Source organism: Mytilus californianus, unplaced genomic scaffold (genome assembly GCF_021869535.1).
Source record: "Mytilus californianus isolate M0D057914Y unplaced genomic scaffold, xbMytCali1.0.p SCAF_3, whole genome shotgun sequence".
NCBI classification, from domain to species: Eukaryota; Metazoa; Mollusca; class Bivalvia; order Mytilida; family Mytilidae; genus Mytilus; species Mytilus californianus.
In genome coordinates, this window is record NW_026262679.1 from 89,463,597 (window position 1) to 89,484,170 (window position 20,574).

The following is a 20,574-nucleotide window of genomic DNA, read 5'->3' on the forward strand; positions in this document are numbered from 1 at the left end:
TATATCCCCCTTTCTTTTTTTCAGAATGGAAATGGAGACTGATAGTAGCAGTATTGAACGGAATATCCGTAGTTTACTGTTGTCGTTATTGCACGTTGCTTTTAGGTAGGTACCATTACTTTTGATAGATGTCCGCACTGCTGTTATACTTCGATGAATATTATTTTCTGGAATTTAAGAACTATTGAATATTGGCCATAATGAAATTTAAGATGTATTACTACAAAGATGTGTATAACTTCAAAAAATAAAAAAATGTCAGATAAACTTTATAATATTATAACATTTCAAAAACTTTTCTAATTAAAAAAAGTATATCATTTAGTGTGTCTTTCTGCTTTTTTGCGGATGACCTATTCATAGTAACGTGTGTTTTCTTAAATTGGGAATAATTTTCCGGAAAGGTGTTGCATTAATTCTGAATCAATCCTTAATGTCATTTTCAGCGAAATAGATGCAAATATGTTGTCTGGTCCACAAATAGTTAATTGTAACGAGATGGTGATACCACAGAATATTATAGAAGGAGAAAAAGAGGCAAACGAGCATGTGGTATTCGCTTTCTTGAAAGATGCAAGAGACACGGAATGTAACAAGCTTACTGACACAATGAATCTGTGTGAAGGTAAAAATGAAACAACAAACGCAGAGTTAAATCTAGCAAAAATAAAAGCTGCTGAGGCTGAGGTACTATCGCTGGTTAATTCTGCCAATAATGATGAGTGTAACATGCTGCGTACCATTGGAAGCAGAAATACATATAAAGAGTCCTTAGAAGCACCGGAATTCGTATCATCCAAGGAAATGACAGACGATGAGGAATATGCTGCTTTTTACAAATCCATCAGAGATGCTGAATACAATAAATTTGTTGAAGCATACTACAGAGAAAAAATAATCAAAGAAGAAAAGGAGAGACGTAGGATAACAAGAGAACAAGAAAAGATAAAGAAACAATTTGAAGAAATCTGGAAACCAGCCACTGAACTTGATGCTCTGCGGCATGCTTTTCATGAGGTATTTACTTTTTTTTTAATTCTGCGCTTCTACCACTATTGGGTGCTTAGGAACGTGGTATTTTCACTTAAAATGCAGCAGTGTTTAATCTTGTGTACACAATGATATAGTATCAGTGTTAATATTAGGAACAATCATACTCTTCTAGAAGCAAGCGCCTTATCAATCAGTAGCTCATAAGGTTTTTTTTTATAAAAAATGTTCGGTTTTAATATTGCGCGTTGATAGCAAAACTGTCGACTTTTCGTAATTTTATTGTCTACATATATTTATTTTTAAAGAAGCCAAGTGCCAGTAACGAGAAGACTTGCACTTCACAAGAACTGCATCTTAAAGAAGTACGAGAAGAGAAAGAACTGCCAGGACCCTTCCTTTCACCGGTGAAAGAAGAAAGAATAAAATCATTTGTGAGAGACCAGCATTACAATTATCAAAGCTTCCAAAGCACAGACATTAAGAATTCAGAGACCGACAGTAAGCACATATAAATGTTATCTCCTAGTATGAAAATATGGGATTTAAACAAGAACAAGGAACACACATGCAAATATAAACAACTGTCTTGTCCTAAAGGGGGAAAAAACCAACAAATCAATCATGGTGATTGTTCTCCATGGAAACCATCAATAAAACAAATAGTTGATTTTTGTTTACCCTGTTGTCGTAATTTTTGCTATTAATGATAAAACGTAATAATTTATGATTTTCATCAACCAGTTAGTTACTAAAAAAAAACCAGTTAGTTACTCAAAATTGTCTTTATTCAATTATTAATTCTTACTTCTTTTTAAGAAAAAAAGATTCCCTTTTGACTGGTCTATTTAAGCTAAAGGTTTTCATCGAGTAATATTCAAGTATACTGCACCAGATGCGCATTTCTCTTCATGTCTCTTCAGTGTTTTTCAAGGCCACTATATTTGAAAATACAAAACGAAAAAAGGATCTTAAGTATAATACAGGTCATTCGAAAAATACTGAAAATAACAAGTTCTTCGTCAGAAGGCACCTGCCAATTGTTAGTGTTTCAATAGTGTGTGTTATTTTATTTTCAAGTTTATAACTGAGGAACATTCTTATTGTGCTTTTCAGGAGAACTGGACAGAGCTGTAATTAGTGAAACTGTAACCAGTAAGAGGGGATCTCTTCAACAGATAGTCAAAAAAGTATTTAAGGTAAATTAAATTGATATTGTACTGTACAACTATTTCTAAAAAAGAAGAAACGAAATTTTTCAACATTGATATACATGTACTGGTGTGTGTTGTCGAGTAGCCTAAGTCACGATGAAACAAAATGTCAAAATAACTTTAAATAAACGCATATCTTATTCTTGCTGAAATACTGAGGTGGTTTTTCAAAAAAGAAGCTCTCAATTTCCGTATCATGATTGACCTAAAAGAACATGATAACACTTTATTTTTCTCTATTTTTCAGAGAAGCAAGTCTCCAACAAAAGATATCAATGATAAACAGCTTGCGTTAAAGGAAGAACTAAAGTTAGATTTGTCTACATTAGATGACAAAATAGAGGATCAAGGTAAAATATATTATATCACCTTTTTCGTTCTAATGTAGATACCATTTTATTACCTTGCTGGCTTTTCATTTCATAATGATTCTTTCCAAATGTTGGATATCATCACTGATTGTTGTGCAATTTTTTTTATTAACGAAAACCTTAATAAATTGTACAATGAAATTTTCAATTTGAATACAAATTGTTTGTTTGAAAATATTACAAAAGAGAGGCGAACGATACCAAAGGGATATTCAAACTCATGAGTCGAAAAAACTCACAATGCCATGGCAAAAAAAACCGAAAAACGACGAAAAGACAAACAACAGTAAATAAAACACAACATAGAAAACTAAAGAATGAGCAACACGGACCGAACCAAAAACTGGGGGTGATCTCAGGTGCTCCGAAAGGGTAAGCAGATCCTGCTCCACATGTGGCACCCGGCGTATACTCATTATGTTCTCAGCCTTCACACCCAAAGTAGTTTTGCTATAATTTAAGATGAGAGATTGCAAAAGGCGAGCATTTAAAAAGAAAATGTTCACTGTTCCCATATAGTAATAAAGTTTCATTTTCTTTTAGATATACCAGACACAACAAGGACATCAGACAGTGAATGGTTCAGTATAAGTTTAAGTGACACAGAAGAATCTCCAAGACCACACTTACGGCCATTCTTTTCACCAGTAGTGGAAGAAATACGTAGTTCACCGATTACTAGTAAAACAAAAGAATCTGCAATAGATATAGAAGTTGACTTTCAATCCAAACCTAACAGTGGATTCATGGGCTTTCGACAGTGGTTCTGTCAACTATTTTGTTGTCATAGCAAACCCAATGAAGATGTTGACAATTGAATATAATTATTTTCGTTATTTATTTAATAAAACTTTTATTTTGTTTCATTTTAAATTTATTCACATGGTTAATAAGTATTTCAAATTTAAACATCATAATGACCTTGACTACGTAGAAGAAATAAAATTAAGAATGGAAATGGGGAATATGTCGAAGAGACAACAACCCGAACAAAGAGCAGACAACAGACGAAGGTCACCAACGGGTCTTCAACGCAACGAGAAAATCCCGCACCGGAGGTGGTCCTCAGCTGGCCCCTAAATACAATTGTGTACTAGTTCAGTGAAAATGGACGTCACACTAAACTCCAAAACATATAAATGAACTAAAATTAAAAAGCATACAAGACTAACAAAGGCCAGATGCTCCTGACTTGGGACAGGCGCAAAAATGCGGCGGGGTTAAACATGTTTTGTGAGCTTACATTAAAGTACATTAAATCTATAGTTTGCATTACTGTCACTAGTGTTAAGAGCGTCAATTACATAATCAGTTTTAACCTGAGACCCGTATTTATAAGACTTAAATTTATTTATTTATTTAAAGCAAAATGATATTCATCTTCAACCCCCTTTTTACGTAACAGCTCTTTTGGGGTCCTCTTCGCTGTACGTGTTTAAACTACGTCGATTTCTATGAAAAATCAGAGACCACTATTTGAATTTAAACAAATAAAGCATGAATTGCAGGATAAACTCAATATATGTACATTATCGGAAATATAGAATGTATTTGTACTCTCTACGAAACAGGAGAAAAGCTCGGCGAGCCTCGCTGTTCGTTCTGCTTCTAAAGCTCATACAAATAAATTCAATTATTCCGATAAAGTAACTGATAATATATCATATTGCATGCTACAAAAAAGTTGATTATATTCATCATTAAAGCTAGCAAAATTCAACATTCTACTAAACATACCCGGGAAAGTGAATTTTCCATATAAAAATAAGAAGATGAGGTATGATTGCCAATGAGACAACTATCCAATAAAGTTAAAAAAAAAAGTGGATGTAAGCAATTAAAGGCAACCGTACGGCCTTCAACAATGAGAAAAACCCATACCGTACAGACGACTATAAAAGGCCCGACATTAAAGATCTGAAACAATTCAATTAAGAAAACTAGGTAACGGCCTAATTTATAACAAAACAATTAACGAAAAACAAATATGAAAGACATAAACCAAATACAACCACTGAACTGCAGGCTCCTGATTTGGGACAGGCACATAAAAAATGTGGCGGGGTTAAACATTTTTGTGAGCGCTCAACCCTCCTCCTTACCTGGGACAGTGGTGTAACAGCACAACATAGGAACAAACTATAAAAATCAGTTGAAAAAGGCTTAACTCATCGGATCGATACAAAGCAGAAGAAAACATCAAACATAAACACAGACCGGACGTGACAGGGTATTTATCCACCCCTCATCCCTAACAACAAAAAGGACACTAAGTACAGATCTGAGAGTACTCGCAGTTACTGACAGCAAGTTCAGAGCCAATAACAACTAATAAAAAAAATCATGCATCTAAGACTAAGATCAATGCTTGGATTATGAAAGTTCGCTTTAAAGGCAGGTAACCAATATGCACCACTCGTAAAACCCTTTAATGACATTATCGATATACTATTTCTATGGGAATTAGTTGTAGGGAACGCCAGGAAAAACACACACTGAACTTATTTCTCACAAATGAATCTAACTTCCGATGGTTACTCGAGATGGTCTTTTCCAACTTTTGAACAAGACAGCCTTATTTTGCAAAACCAGAGTTGCTTAAAAGTAGACATTAATACCCATGAATAAATGGCCATTCAAAGAATTTGCAAAAGTCTACGAATAAGACGAATCTCAATGCCCAAAAGTAATACATAAATGGAAAAATGGAAAACCCACCAGAAATAGTGGAAATATCACGAAGATATGCTGACACCTCGAAATTGTGGTCGGCCAACAAAATGGTCTTAAAATTACGGACCAATTATCACCAATCAACATAACCAATGAAGGCACTGATAATACTTCTGCAGAACCTTCACCAAGCCAAATCAAGCGGCTAGTTTAAATATCTCCACGAATCATTGACAAATATTCTCCAGTTTAACAACAAACACAACTTTTCAGTTATGATTCACATAATCGACTTGGGCCTGTCAAAGACATTCATGTCTTCAAGAAGGATCAAAATATGTTCAAGAAAAAGTAAAGACGACCTAAGTTCCTTACTTCCAAATGCTGAAATGCATAGCATATCATTATCTGAGCAATGTAATCCATGGAGGGGAGAGAAAAGTAAAAAAGATGTTAAATGGCTTCGTAATAGGGAGATCACTATGAATTCAGCTACTAGAATTTGCTGGACAATTAAGAATAGTTTGAAAAGGAAAAGCAACTGATTTACTCACAACGGAATTTTCCCGTAAGCCGTTGATATAGTTAACTATGACCTGCATGCTCGTGGAATCGAAGGCTTCATCGATAGGTTGATGAATAAAATGGTGCGAACTAGACGCAGTGTCGATGTAGATCCCAGGGTTTCTTAGGGGTCTGTCTTTGGTAAAGATTTTATTTATATTCAACATCAGTCCCGAGCGCTACAATGTGTAGACTGTAACATCTAGATATAAAAAAAAAAAAAAGAAATCAAAAAGATCTGTAAAAACTAGCTACATGAAAATAACTTATTTATTAAATTTCATCCGTACAAATGAAACTTCCTTAGAGTCAATCAACGAAAGGAATAGATAATCTTGGCTGTATTTGGCGAAACCTTTAAAAATATTGGTTCCTCAATGCTTTTCAACTTCGTATTTTATTTGACCTTTTCAAAGACAGATACGACGACATAAACCAACATGAAATAAATCAACTGCAAGCTTTTCGACTGAAGGAAAGCTTACAGAAAGTAGAAAGGCATAAGACGGATTCAGAGTGTAAATGGTTTTCAGGCACATCAGTGGTTATCTTACACATCGGATCTCTACCAAAAAATGGTTTAAGAGCCGACCACCAAATATCTGTCATTTTGAAAAGGCATATATATGAAAACAGGATCCTTTTACATAACTATAAAAATATTCAATTTTTTTTTTCTTTAAAAATGGAACATTCACTGGCACAACATGATTTGTTAAATTTTTTCCTTTCTAGTCAATTTTATTTTTGAGCAAGGTTATTACGAAGTTGTCTTTAGAAAGGCTGGTGACAACAGTTTGTTTCTTGGACAATAGCGAAACTATCTATTCTGGGAAGCGATATACGTGTGTCACCTGTGCATGCTTTTTTGGTGTATTTTTCTGCTGCCGTGTATATGTCTATTTAATGTGTTATTCTGCTGCCTTGTATATGTCTATTTAATGTGTTATTCTGCTGCCTTGTATATGTCCTTTTAATGTGCTATTCTGCTGCCGTGTATTTGTCTTTTTGGTGTATTATTCTGCTGCCTTGTATATGTCTATTTAATGTGTTATTCTGCTGACGTGTATTTGTCTTTTTGGTGTAGTATTCTGCTGCCTTGTATATGTCTTTTAATGTGTTATTCTGCTGCCGTGTATTTGTCTTTTTGGTGTATTATTCTGCTGCCTTGTATATATATATGTCTATTTAATGTGTTATTCTGCTGCCTTGTAATTGTCCTTTTAATGTGTTATTCTGCTGACGTGTATTTGTCGTTTTGGTGTAGTATTCTGCTGCCTTGTATATGTCTTTTTAATGTGTTATTCTGCTGCCTTGTATATGTCTTTTTAATGTGTTATTCTGCTGACGTGTATTTGTCTTTTTGGTGTAGTATTCTGCTGCATTGTATATGTCTATTTAATGTGTTATTCTGCTGCCTTGTATATGTCCTTTTAATGTGTTATTCTGCTGCCGTGTGTATGTCTATTTAATGTGTTATTCTGCTGCCTTGTATATGTCTATTTTTATGTGTTATTCTGCTGCCTTGTATATGTCTATTTAATGTATTATTCTGCTGCCTTGTATATGTCTTTTTAATGTGTTATTCTGCTGCCTTGTATATGTCTTTTTAATGTTTTATTCTGCTGACGTGTATTTGTCTTTTTGGTGTAGTATTCTGCTGTCTTGTATATATGTCTATTTAATGTGTTATTCTGCTGCCTTGTATATGTCCTTTTAATGTATTATTCTGCTGCCGTTTGTATGTCTATTTAATGTGTTATTCTGCTGCCTTGTATATGTCTATTTTTATGTGTTATTCTGCTGTCTTGTATATGTCTATTTAATGTATTATTCTGCTGCCTTGTATATGTCTATTTAATGTGTTATTCTGCTGCCTTGTATATGTCTATTTTTATGTGTTATTCTGCTGTCTTGTATATGTCTATTTAATGTATTATTCTGCTGCCGTGTATATGTCTATTTAATGTGTTATTCTGCTGCCTTGTATATGTCTTTTTAATGTATTATTCTGCTGCCTTGTATTTGTCTTTTTGGTGTTTTATTCTGCTGCCTTGTATATGTCTTTTTAACGTGTTATTCTGCTGCCTCGTATATGTCTTTTTAATGCGTTATTCTGCTGCCTTGTATATGTCTATTTAATGTATTATTCTGCTGCCTTGTATATGTCATTTTATTGTGTTATTCTGCTGCCTTGTATATGTCTTTTTAATGTATTATTCTGCTACCATGTATTTGTCTTTTTAATGTGTTATTCTGCTGCCTTGTATATGTCTTTTTAATGTATTATTCTGCTGCCTTGTATATGTCTTTTAATGTATTATTCTGCTGCCTTTTATTTGTCTTTTATGGTGTATTATTCTGCTGCCTTGTATATGTTTTTTTAATGTGTTATTCATTCTTTAAAATAAAGAAATGCAATCGAGGACCTAAATGCATGTTTGGAATGAAAGATCAGATAATTTTTTTATATAGATGCATGATTTCTCCTCATTTCTTATTTATATAAGATGTAGATACACTGACATGGATTCTTAATGAAACTGATGTTCTATGTTGGGCATAATTTTCTTGTAAAAGAAATAATTTCTCTCTCCAATCCCATTACAACATGATGAATAAGAAGAAACCACTGTATGTTAATTCCTTTCTGAGGTACTATTTTAGGAATTAGAAGTAGCTTCCTGGCTGAAGTCGAAATGTAACTGTGAAAACAGTCTTTGTTGTAAAGAATTTTAAAGAAATGAATCATGATTATTTGTTTTTGTAGCCAGTTTGAAAATAGTTCAAACCCTAAGCTATATTCTTATTTGTTAATCCCGAAATAAACCATTTTGGAAAACCAATATGGTTTGGTCATTGGCTATCATATTCAAGATATGCTTGATCTCAATTTATTTATACTCCAGGCAACAAACTCAAATCAGGTCTTTAGAGTAGAAACAGTTTGAAACCTAAACCTTATACTTAAATCAGTCTTACTTCCATGGTTCAAACAAATCTCACATTTTCATTTCATAACTTGTTCTTTTGTAAATCAGCCAAAATATAATGAAATTGTTGATTTGTTGTTTTTATACGAGTGTGTGACAGACAGGGTAAAGCAGGAATAACAGTACCAATTCAGTATAGCTCATGTCCAGTACGCAATTTAAAAATCTTGTTTTGCAATCGCATGTCCGTTGAATACGGATAATGATTTTAAGAAAAATTATTTGTTACTAAGTTGTGCTATTTTTTCTTATGAATACAAACGTTTTTTCGTCTAATTTGTTATGATATCGTCATATTTTGTCGCCAGAAACGCTCTAAGCCTTTGTCAACTAGACCCTCTAAATTCGCTTATGAATACAGATTGCCTCGACTTAAATAAAATAGTTTTCAATCCAAACATCGAGGAATATTTCAGACTTCATTGTTTTGCTTCATATAAAGATAAGAAGATGTGGTATGATTGCCAATGAGACAAATCTCCAAAAGAGACCAAGTGACGTAGAAGTTAACAACTATTGTCAACGTACGGCCTTTAACAGTGAACAAACCCCATACCGCATAGTAAGCTACAAAATGCCCCGAAATGACAAATGTAAAATAATTCATACGAGAAAACTAACTGCCTGATTTCATTTTTTTCTTATTTATATTTTGAAACAAATGTAGAACCTAAATAATAATAATATAATTTAGAAATTCATTATCTTATCTCTGACTGTATCTATTATCACTCAGTCCCTATAAAAGACAATCGCTATTTTATCTCTGACCCTGCATTAGTATTTCACTCCTGCTATTGCATATTATCCATCATCTACGACATCAAGTCATAAAATTTAATTATTCTTTCAGAATCATCAGCATACCGCTAAAATATTTGATAAGTTAAATTTTATTAAAAAATGAAATGTTTCGTTGTAGCATCTCATATCTGCATTTTACACATCTCAACGATTCTTTAAGGCTCAGTTAGTTCATCTTTTAATTTGTTTTCTTTTTATTTCAATTTGTAATTTGATAACGATGAAAAAATATGTTGTTCCAATATTTTACCAATTAAATAATATGAAAATGATAATTTAATTTTTGCTATTTTAATTAAAATAGGAGTAATTTTAAAAAACTCCTTAATTACTGCATAAACGGACTTTTTAATTTCGCTAAAATGGCTCAGTTATAAAATCTTAAAAACGCCTAATCATTGACGGTATTTTTTTTCGCTTAAAATCTAATGTCGAATGTTTACACAGCTTGTATTTCAGAAAAAATTAATATATGCGTCTATAATTTAATTAACTACTGATGTAAAATATCATTCAGTCTCGACTCTCGATTAACACTTATCTTTTTAGCAACTGTAAGACACTAATACATATTCAGTAGGTCAATTAATTACCTATTACGCAGGTGGCCACAGAAAAGAACAGAATGATGTATTCCGAAAAGACAATAGGCATTTTTGGTATTCCGAAAGACTACACCATCAATTAATATATATGCGTGAACCCTCAGGGGTTAACGCAATCAAATGTTTTGTTTTATTGATTAAATGTCAGAACAAATGTCAAAATAATGGCATTTATTTATAAAAAATATCTTGATAATTCATCATTAACGTTTCCCAGTGATAATGATTGAAATACACCAATCTTGGCAATGTACGATCAATTTTTCATTCATTACAGCATAATTTATATAATCTATGAAGCAAAAAATGAAAATATGTCGCACATACTTAGACATTTTTTAACAGTTAAATTTATTTGTTAGAATTTATTGTTTCTTCTATATTAGCATTTAAGAGTATTTACAAAAATTGTAAAATAAATTAGGCGAACAAATGAAAAGGAATTTTAAATGTCAATTATTTAATTCTATAGTTTCATTATATTACTTTTTATATTTTTTCAGAATTGTTCCAACAATTTAACAATCTTGTTGAAATTTTGTAAAAATTAACCAAAAAATATGCATATTTTATTAAAAGTATTTGTCAAATTCAATGCATTTTTGTGGGAAATGTATAAGATATTTCCACAAAATTGCACACATTTTGTTGAATATATTTATGCATATTTCCCTTAACTTAATAGTAGGATTCAGTATCCTTTATAAAATTTATAGGTAAAAGACAGTAAATAATATGATTACAATTCAGGAAAAAACTATAATTGTCGAAACAACAAAACACTTTATGTTTTATAAACTACAATTTAATGTAGGCAAACCAGACAACAACAATCACATATCATTACATATATGTTGTTACAAAAACCTCATATAATATGATAGTGCTTACAACCTTTTAGAAATTATGGTTTGTCCAATATGTTTAAAAAATTTTTGTTAGTTCACACATATCAATTACGTTCAACGGTTAAATGCTTCTTATATATAATTAAATTGATAAAAAAATGATATCATTTCAATGAAATATATTTCTATAATATTTTGCCAATTGAAAGTATATGTTTTTGCTCCACCCCCAAATATTTTTCCAATTGACAGTATATGTTTTTGCCCCCCCCCTCCCCCGAAATAATTTTCCAATTGAAAGTATAAGTTTTTGTCCCTCCAAAAATAAACAACAAAGACCTCTTCGGTTAGTAAAATTACTGCAACAAAAACATGAAAATGACCAACTCTAGACTTTAGATCATGTAGAGGCGTGTGTTTTTTTTTTGTGTTCTTGTTTGCTAGTCATTTTACAGCTCCTCCCCTCCTGTCTCCTCACTTCCAGTCAACTCCTATGCCATTGCTTTATTTTATTTATTAGTATGCTTTTTAGTTTGTGTGATATTATAGTTTAATAACTGTATATTTCATTTCTTTAATGTTTAGAGTTAAAGTTATATATAGAGTTATCTTTCCTTTTACATCCAAAATGACTCTCCTCCAATCTGTTATTACTGTGCACTATGCAAGTTAGTATGAAAGATATCTGCGAAAAATATGCAAAGTGTGTGTGAATCAGTTTTTTCCTGAATATATGCTTTTAATAAGCCATTTAATTAGGTTTCATAAACATTTAAAGTTTATAGTTTATATACTCTATAAATAGATTGTAGTCAAGGTGATAAGGTAAATAAATACTGTCATTTTAGAAATCTGGTAAGTTTGAATTTTACATAGTATACCCATATTTCACTATATTTCTTAATAATTGGAAAAGATATCAAGATAAAGGATCGGAATAACGAAACCAAACAATGATGACAATTTAAACATGAAGCCGTGATTCTCCTGAACCATATAGCTTCTGGTAGAGTTCTCGAAATCTTTTTTAGTCAGGTAGACATTAGGACCATCAACGTTACAAATCTGGTGGTCACAGTGAAAATTTGGTGGTCCTGTATTTCCATATGTGTAAATTAGATACGGCCAATTTGCACACTAACTATAAGGTTGTATATCAAATATTGATATACATTCCTTATTAACGGAAAAGCCACCAAAACTGTTAGTCGGACTTCGGGACCACAAGTACGCTCAATAATATAAGCCGGGTTGGCAAATCATGTAACCCCGCCAATTAAATTACAAAAATAAAGTTCCACAATTTCTTGCTCAAAAATCTTTTATTTCTATGTATTTTTATTAAAGATTGACTCAGAGTTAATTCAACATGACAACAACAAAAAGACAACAGATGATACAGCACTATGTTGATAACATGTCAAAGATTGATACACAAAAGGACAAAGCGCTCAATCAGTTAAAAACTTTCTGCAGTGAAATGCGTCAACAAATCGACAGAATGGAAAACTCTCTCAAAGAAGAATTAGACTTAGCGGCGATCAGATATAAATCAAAGCTTCAAGAGCAAATCAAACGTCTTAAAGAACAAGAATCAAGCACTGATGAGCCTGTCAAAAAGGAAGCTGATCACACCAAATCTTTGAAACAACTTTCTGTAGAGCTTTCCCTTGATAGATCGATTCTAAATGTGATCAAATGTTCAGGGAAACTTCTATTCAATGAAACAGATACATCATTTGTTCCGGTAAAAGAGGAAACGAAACACTTCAAAAGTATTGAAATGGGTAGTAGCATATTTCATGCTATTGGGAAATTCCAGTTCCAAAGGTTAAACACTAATGTAAATATGCCAATAAATGGGACACTTTTGCCAAACGGTAATATCATATTTGCTGCTCCTTTCCCTCCAAGTGGACAGTTACTTATCTATACTCAGACAGGGGAACAGGTTAAAGCAGTTCATCTAAGCTCGTTTCCTCACTCAGTAATTGCAATCAATCCATCTTTAGTTTGCGTTTCGATTCAATACATGAAATATGTAGAATTTCGAAACGTTGAATCTCTAGAAATGATCCGCACGGTAGAATTACCAGAAGCTGTATCAGGTCTGGGTCGTATTGGTGAAAACGTAGTTCTCGCTTGTGAAAATACTGGGATACTGATTGTTAATGCAGCTGGTGAGATAATACAAACGATTAAGGCACCTATCAAAACAGGGTACATCGATACTATGGAAGAAAACATATTTTACATTGATACAAAACTAGGCAATTTATTTTGTTTCAACAGTGAAACCGGTGATAAATGTTTTGAGGTAGATTTTAAATTTGAAAATTCAAATGGAATCGCAGTTTTAAGGGATAAAAGTATTTTGATTTCTATGTTCAGAATGGGTAAAAATAATATTTCTCGAATCTCAGCGGACGGTACTAAACAGGTAAAACAGAACGAATTCTCTTCATTGAGCTGGCCATGTGCAGTGATAAACAACAGTACAATGAGGAAATTGTATGTAGTTCATAGCAATAATCAAGTGTCGATTTATGAAGAAAAATAAAACTCATTTGTTGTTGTTATTTCCCCTGTTCACTAATTATTCACATATACACTTATATATGAATGTTAACTATAAGATAATATTAAAAATAGATAAAAGAATTATGCATTAAGGAAACGGATTTCATATTTTGCTTTATCTAATATTTATATTGTCGCCATATTTCTATTCACCCATTCTATTTTTGTTTCTTCATTCTTATCATCTATATTACATTCTTTCTTCCAACTCACACATAATCTTAATGATTGTCCATTTCCTGTTTGTTTTTTACTTATGTGAGCGTACATTTATACCGATGTGTCTAATATATTTAAGTATAAATTGGTATTCAGTAGGATCCAGAATCCTCCCAGTACAAATTGGAAATCCATTATCTACTAGAAGATATTCTGATTTATTCTTATGAAATTCTACAAGTAGAAATTGAGATATCCTGATATCAGGATCCTGGATTGTGCAAGATTAATACTTCAAAAGACACAATAGTAACAGACTTTTGATTTACTTAATCAATAAATTTATAATCAAAACAAATCTAAATCAAAAGTAAAAGAGGTAGGACAAATTTCCCATGAATTTAATTCACTGCTGATCCTTTTCTTAAAGTCTTTCAATCTTGACTAAAATTCAGAACTTTTATGTTTTAACAGCGCTTTTAGTGTATTTTCGAACATTTGATCACATTATAGATACCTATAGATGGTCTGAAACTTTCGTTTTAACAGATTTTGACAAATATTTAGTAATAATTTACAAATGTATAAGGACTCTCCTAACCAAAACCAAACTGTTATTGTAAGTATTTCCATATAATGTAGTGAACTGATGTGTTTCGAAACAAACATAACTTGACAAAATCTTTGAGGAATAAATAAGTTGACCTAGCAAGAGGTGAAAATTAATATTTCTTCTTAAACCAACATCCCAGAATAGCGAATAGTTGATCCTCTAGCTATTATAAAAATAATTTCACGAAAGTTTATATATTTACCAGATTTTCTGTGTAATATATTATTGAAAGTGACAATTTATTATCATTTATTTTTGGGTTTCCTTTTTATCCGTGAAAATATAAAAAAATTAAAAACAAAACCAGTAAAATCCAGAATCAAACTTATATACTAACTATAGTTTTTTTTAAGTAATATCCTGGATCCAATTAGAAATTCAGTACAATCCAGAATCCATTAGTACAAATCTGGATATTCAGATTTCTACTAGGAGATATTGGAATTCCTATTTGTACTTGATTATATTAAGTATAAACCAGAATTCCGATTTCTATTTGTAGATATTAGAATTCCAATAAGTACTAGGAGGATTCTACTGAATTCCAATTTGTACTGTAACATATATATTCCTAATACTAGTAAAATTGAGAATGGAAATGGGGAATGTGTCAAAGAGACAACAACCCGACCATTGAGCAGACAACACTCGCGATATATAAAGTTTCTCAAACTTCGGATGAATATGCTATTTTAATTTTAGTTTTCTATGTTGTGTTTTGTATACTGATTGTCTTTTGATCGTTTTTCATTTTTTGCCATGGCATTGTAAGTTTGTTTTCGACTTATGAGTTTGAATATCCCTTTCGTATATTTTCGCCTTTCTTTAAATATTTTAAATATTCTCTGTATTACAAAATTTATTTGAAAAGTAAGAACTGGCAAATATAACCGTTTCATTGATAAAGATAACATAAAATCGTCCAGTGTCCAGTTTCAAGGTCAACTATATTCCAAATTAACCTTTTTTTATGTGCAGGATATGTTTATATTGAAAAGTTTTTTTTTTCTTTCAAAAGAGTTAAATCATGACATATATGTAAAAGAACTTTGTTTTTATCATATCCATATAGTAAATCAATGAGTAGATGTGTTAAGACTTGAACACTTAGTAAAAAAGAAAGTCAGAAAATGAAATCATATGTGTAATTGTCAATCGACTTACAAAACTATTTTATAACTTCTTTTTTTGATTTTGAGAGTTGCGATCACTGTTTGTAGCAACAATATTGATTTAACATAATAAAATTTCACGTCCTGACACTCCCGAAAATTTCAACAGGTACACAGTTAGAAATAAAGCAGTAATAACTCAGTCCAATAGAATTGTTTAAGATTCATTAAAATTTACCAGTCAAAATTGAAATAAGTATGAGGGGGAGGGTAGGGAGAAATGACAGCTTTATAAAGATAATGTCTTGTAAAATACTCTTTCCGAATGGGTTCAGGGGCTGTGAGGTTAATACAAATTAGAATAAAAAAAAGACTGAATATATGAACACTACATCTATCATTCAAAGTCCAAAACGTGGCTTAACACCTGTGATACCTCCATGACAAAAATATTGTTGTCCCCGCAGATTGAGTCCCGAATAACATCGGATAGTGTATGTAAATCACATTTCATAAACAGCTTGATAACGAAATTAGGTGTTGAAAATTCACTTGAAACTCAGCATAAACGCCCACGACACTTACAAAAAAAAGGAAATCCTAAACAATCATAGGTCTGTTCTATGTTTCTTTGGAATTTCAACCAAAGATGAAGAACTTGATCTTCCTACACTGTCCTGGATACCAAAATTACATAAATGTCCTTACAAACACTAGTATATTGCTGGGTCTGCCAAAGGGTCCACGTAACATCTTTCCAAACTATTAATATCAATTTTATCAGCAATCAAAGCCAGTCTTAAGAGTTACTGTGAAACTACCTAGTCTCCGGGCACTGTGAATCAGATGTGGATACTGAAAAATTCGAATGATCTGTTTGAGTACATACAATATAAGTATCTATCTCTTGTAACAGTTTAAAAAAACATTTGATTTCTCTATCTTTTACACTAGTTTTCCTCATTCTAAACTCAACAACATGTTGTTATAACTCGCCAAGCGAAAAGATTGGCAAACGTAGATACAAATATCTTGCTTAAGGAAGGGATACATTTTACTTTGCAAAAAAAGCCCACTCTGATTCAAACAAAAGATTCTATGAAACTGACATCATCAAGATGCTTGATTTTGTTATTGACAACATATTTTTTTACGTTTGGAGGGTGTGTTTTCTCAACAAACAATTGGCATTTATATGGGAACTAATTGTGTTCCTCTTCTTGCCGACTTGTTCGTTTATTCGTATGAGACAGACTTCATACAGGAGCTTCTCAGGAAGCATGAACAGAAGCTAGCATTATCCTTTAACCTCACGTTCCGCTATATATATGATGTCCTCTCACTAGATAATCCAAACTTTGATGACTTTGTTGAACGCATTTATCCAATCAAATTTGAAATAAAGGATATCACAGATACAATTAAATCGGCCTAATATCTTGACTTATATCTAAAATTTGCCAATATGGGTCGGTTGAGAAAACAAAACTTTACGACAAAAGGAGTGATTTCAGTTCCGAATAGATCTCCCAGTTGATACGATATTCCAGAGTTTGCATTTCCTATCATGATTTCCTTGCTAGACGGTTGCTACTTACAAGGAAGCTATTGAACCAAGGGTGAATTTGTTCGTCTTTTCGCCTTTTTGGGTTTTTTTTTTTTTGCCATGGCGTTGTCAGATTTTTTTTCGACTTATGAGATTTGAATATTCCATTGGTATACTGCGCCGCTTTTTCATAGTATTATTCTGGTTTTTGTGTTTTTTGTCAGTTTTCTTTTTTTTAAGGTAGCAGTTACAAAAAAATTACAAGATACTGAAATTAATTTAATGCACCATATGCATATTTAGAATATTTATTCCTCGTCGATGGTACTCAAAACCAATTATTAATATGTGAAAGTATCATTAAAGTCATTTCACACAAAAACACATGGATGATAAATATATCATTTCAGCAAATTGTGGTAGTAATTTTGCCTACAAATATTTTCATATTTTTTTATATTATCTTTGTCCTCTTCTTTCGACAACCAAAGTATTGACTTCGGTATAGAAACAGTGTCAATTGGGCTTCTGTCCGAAATAATGCTCAAATAAAAATAACACAATCCCCCGACCGTATTTTTAAGATTTGATTTTTTTATGCCTTAAATAACCGTTGTTTTTGTCTCGGAGCGTTTTGTAAGTGACCTCTTTTTTTAGACAAAATGTTCTTTCCTTCGTCACTGTGGACCCACATAAGTTGACCTACCAATCAGATTCATTATTTAATATAAAGCACACTTTCAAGCAATTGATTTTTATCTGAGTAATATCGACTATATTGTAAAACCGGCAGGCATGTCTATAATTCTGAGCCCTAAGAATAATGCAGGCCAACTACAGTCTTGTTTTGCAATACTTATTTTTAGAGCAGAATATGAATAAGGTTAACTATTGGCAGCAAGTAATGGCAAAATTACTATCAGCATTAAACGATATATTGCACTGTGCCAAACGATCGTGAATGCATCTTTTTATTTTTCAGGTGAATGATATGTGTACCTAACACCAATGCAGTCACTATTTTAGCACGCAGATATTGTTTTCTAACATACTATAGAAAAGAAGATAAAAATTGAAATTATGTCTAAAAACCACTCTTTTCAAAATGGACTCAAGAAACACATCTTTTAAATTTTATAATCCTTAGAGGTTAAACAGCAAAATCCAGTCATGTGTATTCATTTCCGATTTATTTCGGCATAGCAATATCAAGAGGACAACATAATATATGATAACATGTCTAAGATGTGTAGAACTTGTCTTACTCAGCAGGATTGATTCCTGTTGTCGATCATGACCAATTTCAATCCTGTTAGAACTATTAATTCTTTTAAACTTCAAAAGCAATTAGTCAGCATCATATTTGAGTTTTAGAAAAAAAAAGTGAGGACATATACCATAATTCTTACGGAAAAGGGGGGTGGGGGTGGCGTGTTGTCTTTAATGTATAATTTGACCAAAATTTTAGTAGCAATTTGTCTGTTATCTGATTATTGATATGTTTTATTGATTTTGGATCTAGTTTTCATTGTGAGTTCAAACATAGCACGATATAGTGAACGTGGCCTTCAACAACAACAACAACAACAACAATCAATCAATCAATCAATCGTGAGGAAGGCAAAGTTTGTAGGCGGATGGGATCATTAACCAAAAGTCTAAAATAGGGTCATAGTTTGTGCTACTTTTGACTATACCAACAATTTTGGCCTAATGACGTGGTCAATCAGACAAAATTTGACACAGTTCGGATTCTTATAGAGAAGTAATGCAGCCTTACATTTCAGACGAATTATATGTAAATTGTGTTGTTAGTCGTGTAAAACCATAAGTCATCCGAAGGAGAACGTCTGTCGTAGAGTTGTCATATCATAAAAACATATAGATGTGACTGCATGCTAATATGATAATCCTTTACAACTGACAACATTTTCTACATGCAATTATACATCATGCACTGTGATAAAAATGACGAGGAATAATACATCACCCGAGTAACGAAAGCTTAATTTTATAGCCAAACTGAGTGGACACATTGCAGGTGGTACTTTTACCATATTAATTGGTTGTATTTCATTGGTGTGTACCCATCACCTCTTTGTTTGTTTGTATTCATATTTTCATATTTCCTGAGGACGAAAAGACACAGAAACTAAATGAAAAAAATAAGTTTTGCTAAATTGTGCAACAAAATCGCTGACCACGAATTTCAACTTACACAGATACACCGATATGTTTTGTGACATTATAGTGTCCTTTAAATATTTTTAGTGGATGCGTGTTACGAAATTTCTTCAAATCCAAGTGTCATGTAGGAAAAATTAATGTACAAGTGATTATTCACACTTATCAAATTTATACTTTTGATCCATTTTCTTTAAAAATAGAAAAGAACAGACGTACATTGTAACTTGATTTCTATAAATCCTAACATAAATTATATCATCAGCTCAGTAGGAAGTACCTTTCTTAACTTGACCGATTATAAATTCAGAAATTATTTAGAAAACTGAGGTTTCAACTCCCTCAGGTGGCAAAGTTAACCTTAGATGGATTTGGCTATTATATTTTGGTCCTCTTTAGTCATATTGCTCTTGAACTGTTTCGGTTCTTATACATCCTTGGCGTTCTTATATTTAGCTTTGAGCGTTTCTGATGATCGTAAATCCAGAAAAGAGCTTCGGACGCATGAAACTCATAAAATTTTAATTTCAGTTTCTTCCCACACGGAAAACTTTCCGCAGAGTATGTGCAAGTTGCTGGCTCTAGGTTCATCAGATTTGTATTTATTCTTTTAAACTATCATCAAAATTCTTTCCTAATTTTGATATCATTTTATGTAATATTTAGATCATTGTAATATTGTAATATTTAAATCATGCAATATTCAAATCATTGTAATATCTAAATAATTGTACTATTTCAATTATGGTAATATTTGAATCATTGTAATATCTAAATAAATTTTTTAAGTGTAAAATCAAAACATTACTTTCGTTGTGAAAAACACACAATATGCATTCCAAACAAATATAATATTTCGCTGAAATAAAGATTTTTTTGTTGAAAAGCGTACAGGTTAGATCTTGGTATTATATTAACTAATGCGCATATATTTTCTATTTGTTATCGTTATGCACTCCAAGATTATACTGACGTTTGTAACGAAAGGATGATAGGGAAAAATATATCACAAAAAGAGTAATCTTATTCAAATTCATAACCAAAACTGTTTAATGAATTTCTTTAGATAAAATTTCTTGTAATATACAGTATTGCTCCCTTTTCAATTTTTTAGATTCAGTTATAGATAATGCATATTTTAAGGTTTCTCTTGTTGTATAACACACCGAGGGGTTCAGTGTTGATCAAATGAAAGATAGACAGTAAGGAGGTCTTTCTTTGGGCGATCCTGACACCCCGAGGTGTGTTATACGACCAGAAAACCCTTAAAATATGGATTATCTTACTTACATACCGTCAAAAAATATTATTTTCTGCA

At 31.9% G+C, this 20,574-nt stretch overlaps 2 protein-coding genes across 2 annotated transcripts; both read left to right on the top strand.

Moving 5' to 3' along the window:
- The first annotated feature begins 463 nt into the window (after positions 1–463).
- Positions 464–3,393, top strand: LOC127733682 (uncharacterized). Its single transcript, XM_052242995.1, has 5 exons — positions 464–1,017; positions 1,299–1,491; positions 2,107–2,189; positions 2,452–2,554; positions 3,119–3,393. The coding sequence occupies exons 1-5, from the start codon at positions 499–501 to the stop codon at positions 3,391–3,393; spliced, it is 1,173 nt and encodes a 390-aa protein (XP_052098955.1). The 5' UTR covers positions 464–498.
- Positions 3,394–11,880: 8,487 nt separating this feature from the next.
- Positions 11,881–13,641, top strand: LOC127735354 (uncharacterized). Its single transcript, XM_052245516.1, has 2 exons — positions 11,881–11,917; positions 12,410–13,641. The coding sequence occupies exon 2, from the start codon at positions 12,432–12,434 to the stop codon at positions 13,620–13,622; it is 1,191 nt and encodes a 396-aa protein (XP_052101476.1). The 5' UTR covers positions 11,881–11,917; positions 12,410–12,431; the 3' UTR covers positions 13,623–13,641.
- The last annotated feature ends 6,933 nt before the right edge of the window (positions 13,642–20,574 follow it).

Excerpts from the sequence above, each read along its gene's own strand:
- LOC127733682 (XM_052242995.1), top strand. The coding sequence starts at position 499 with ATGGTGATACCACAGAATATTATAGAAGGAGAAAAAGAGGCAAACGAG. Across the intron at positions 2,190-2,451 it reads TAGTCAAAAAAGTATTTAAG|AGAAGCAAGTCTCCAACAAA; the intron begins GTAAATTAAATT and ends TCTATTTTTCAG. Across the intron at positions 2,555-3,118 it reads TGACAAAATAGAGGATCAAG|ATATACCAGACACAACAAGG; the intron begins GTAAAATATATT and ends ATTTTCTTTTAG.
- LOC127735354 (XM_052245516.1), top strand. The coding sequence starts at position 12,432 with ATGACAACAACAAAAAGACAACAGATGATACAGCACTATGTTGATAAC.